At 49.2% G+C, this 2,663-nt stretch overlaps 1 protein-coding gene across 1 annotated transcript in view; it reads right to left on the minus strand.

The window, feature by feature from the left end:
* Positions 1 to 1,604: 1,604 nt before the first annotated feature.
* Positions 1,605 to 2,663, minus strand: part of Pmar_PMAR004001 (steroid dehydrogenase, putative) — a gene marked incomplete at both ends in the record, with an annotated part of 6,179 nt that continues 5,120 nt past the window's right edge. The window contains 2 exons of the mRNA XM_002770916.1: positions 1,605 to 1,766; positions 2,513 to 2,653. Of these exons, the coding sequence (XP_002770962.1) occupies positions 1,605 to 1,766; positions 2,513 to 2,653 (303 nt within the window). The remainder of the gene's footprint in view (positions 1,767 to 2,512; positions 2,654 to 2,663) is intronic.

A 2,663-nucleotide genomic window follows, 5' to 3' on the forward strand; every position in this document is an offset into this window, starting at 1 on the left:
GCAAATAAGTAGATCAAGTCGGACCTTCTTAGGAGTCCTCACGAAAGGATGTCGTTGCTTCTTTGCGCCTTCCACTTCCTCAGACATAGAGGGAGGAACAATAACAGGAACTTGCTGCTGCTTTAAGAAAGTCTCTAGCGATTGTTCCTCCTGCGAAACTCGATGACACTTTAATTGAATGAAGAGAACAGCAATCCACATAGGAAGGTGTGAAACGTGGCGATGGCCAGCCTTTGATTAGACGCCCATAACATCACATGTAGGAAGAGGCAGGTTTCGGAGGCGGCTGAAGACGACATATAGCACATCTTATCCACGAGAGTGGGACAGGTCTTGTGTCCACCTCGCTAGCTCTGACTCGACTTTAGCTCAAGGGGGATTCCTTGGGGACACCCAATTGTGACGTATTTGTCGGTTGAGTTCACGAGGCCATTAAAACTTCACATGAACGCAAATGCAATAATCGTCGTTTAAATTTGAAAATTCAACATAAGTGAGGAAACGGACGGGATAACTAAACTGGGAGAAGTTCGGCTGTTTGCCACGTCTACATCGGAAAAAAGCAAAAGAAAAGAAATTGTCACTGAGACAACAAAGCATGAATATAGGCCGCTGTACAGCCCTGTATAATATGAAATTGGCAATGAAGAATGGAATAATCACTGTTGTGCCGATGATAGGCTAGAATCGATCGAAGAACCGTCGGGCTGAGCAACACGTTTCCTCAACCCCAATCCAGCGAGGGAATCCAAAGTCGATTCCTCCACTGCTACGTCAGCTTTGGAAAGTACTGCCAGGCTTTGCAGAACAGCACGATTCCTCCGCTTGAGAGGAGGGAATGTGTTTCTTAAAATGACGTGAAGCACTCGACCATCAGCGAACCAGCCCGGCCAGGATTGATAGCCTCTCTCGTTTAGAAAGCGGCTCAGCCACCGACCAAAGTTGATTCGCATTGCCAAAGTATGAGTCTGACGAGGCGGACGAGAAAGCTTCTTGATAGCAGCGATAAGATGGGTTGGGACTGGCAATTAAACTGTGCGTATATACAATGATTTTCACGACAACCCACCATTCCCAGTGAAAGGCGAAGTCCCCGCATAGACATCACAGGCGGCTGAGTGACGCAGAATCGCCTGATAGAAATCCTCGAGGCGCATACATCTTGAACGTTGCGGATCCAGGCGCAGCTGTGGAAAGCCTGCCAGAGACAAATCCCTCCTCTGTGTAACATCCCTAGAAGAGCTGGCACCTTACCTGCTGCCAAGAGCATCTCGACTTCCCCGGAACATTCATACCAATTCACATAACCATGCTGTTCCAACATGGCGGTGGTCCATCTGCCGAGCAGAGACTTCATCAGGTCAGGTATAAGATCCTAAAAGATGCAGCAACAAGCAGTGCTAGAGTGTGTGCAGGAGCGAATCATGCTGGAGTCTACAGTCACGAGCAAGCGTGCTTCATTCGGCATCAAACTACCAAAGCTATCCTGGAATCCGCTGGTAGTTAAGAGTCAACAATTTGCAAGAAGAGCGCTCATTCTCAAGGGTTGTGACACACAACTTGTGAGCCGATGGTGAATGCGCATCGATCACCCGCTTTCTTACCCCCTTGACTTCTGCGAACAAGATGGGAGTAGAATGAATACTGGACTTAATCCAGTGTATAAGAATATCCATCTCCTTTTTGGAGACCCTCCCACAGAACAAGGCAAGTGAGCTCCCTTGATCCTCCTCGTTGCCGAACCCCATACGATGATTGAGATGTCTCTGAGAGAAAGCGGACATACATTCAGACCTCAGTACGATATCATTGATCGAAAGATATCCGTTGGAAATACAGTGTTGTATTACGTAACTCAAACTACGCAATTCATGATGCTGCATGTATAAAAGTACACAATCCTGCTAACAGCGGCCGCCATATTCGGCAAATAGATTCCTGAATGGTCTAGACCTCGGGCATAGCGGCCACCCTATTCGGCAAAAAGATTACGACGTGGTCTAGCCCTCGGGCATAGCGGCCCCCTATTCGGCAAAGGGATTACTACGTGATCTAGACCACAGGCATAGCGGCCCCCTAATCGGCAAATAGATTACGACGTGGTCTAGACCTCGGGCATAGCGGCCCCCAATCGGCAAAGGGATTACTACGTGGTCTAGACCACAGGCATAGCGGCCCCCTAATCGGCAAAGGGATTACTACGTGATCTAGACCACAGGCATAGCGGCCCCCTAATCGGCAAATAGATTACGACGTGGTCTAGACCTCGGGCATAGCGGCCCCCTATTCGGCAAAGGGATTACTACGTGGTCTAGACCACAGGCATAGCGGCCCCCTAATCGGCAAATAGATTACGACGTGGTCTAGACCTCGGGCATAACGGCCCCCTAATCGGCAAAGGGATTACTACATGGTCTAGACCACAGGCATAGCGGCCCCTTATTGACCGGTATAAATGTCAAGAGGGTAGTGATGACGGAACTTCAACTGAGCGCAGACCTTGAGACCTCACCTTATCAACGTAGATGTGAGATCTACTCGCTTCGGTCGCTGCCAGAAGGACCTTCACATGGCTCCTCCTCCTCAGCGCCCTCGGCATGATCCTCATGATAACCAAGCCCCCAAGTATTCCAGCAACGACCACGCAGAACAACTGAATATCA

The sequence above is a fragment of the Perkinsus marinus genome, assembly GCF_000006405.1.
Source record: "Perkinsus marinus ATCC 50983 genomic scaffold scf_1104296964170, whole genome shotgun sequence".
Lineage (NCBI taxonomy): Eukaryota > Perkinsozoa > Perkinsida > Perkinsidae > Perkinsus > Perkinsus marinus.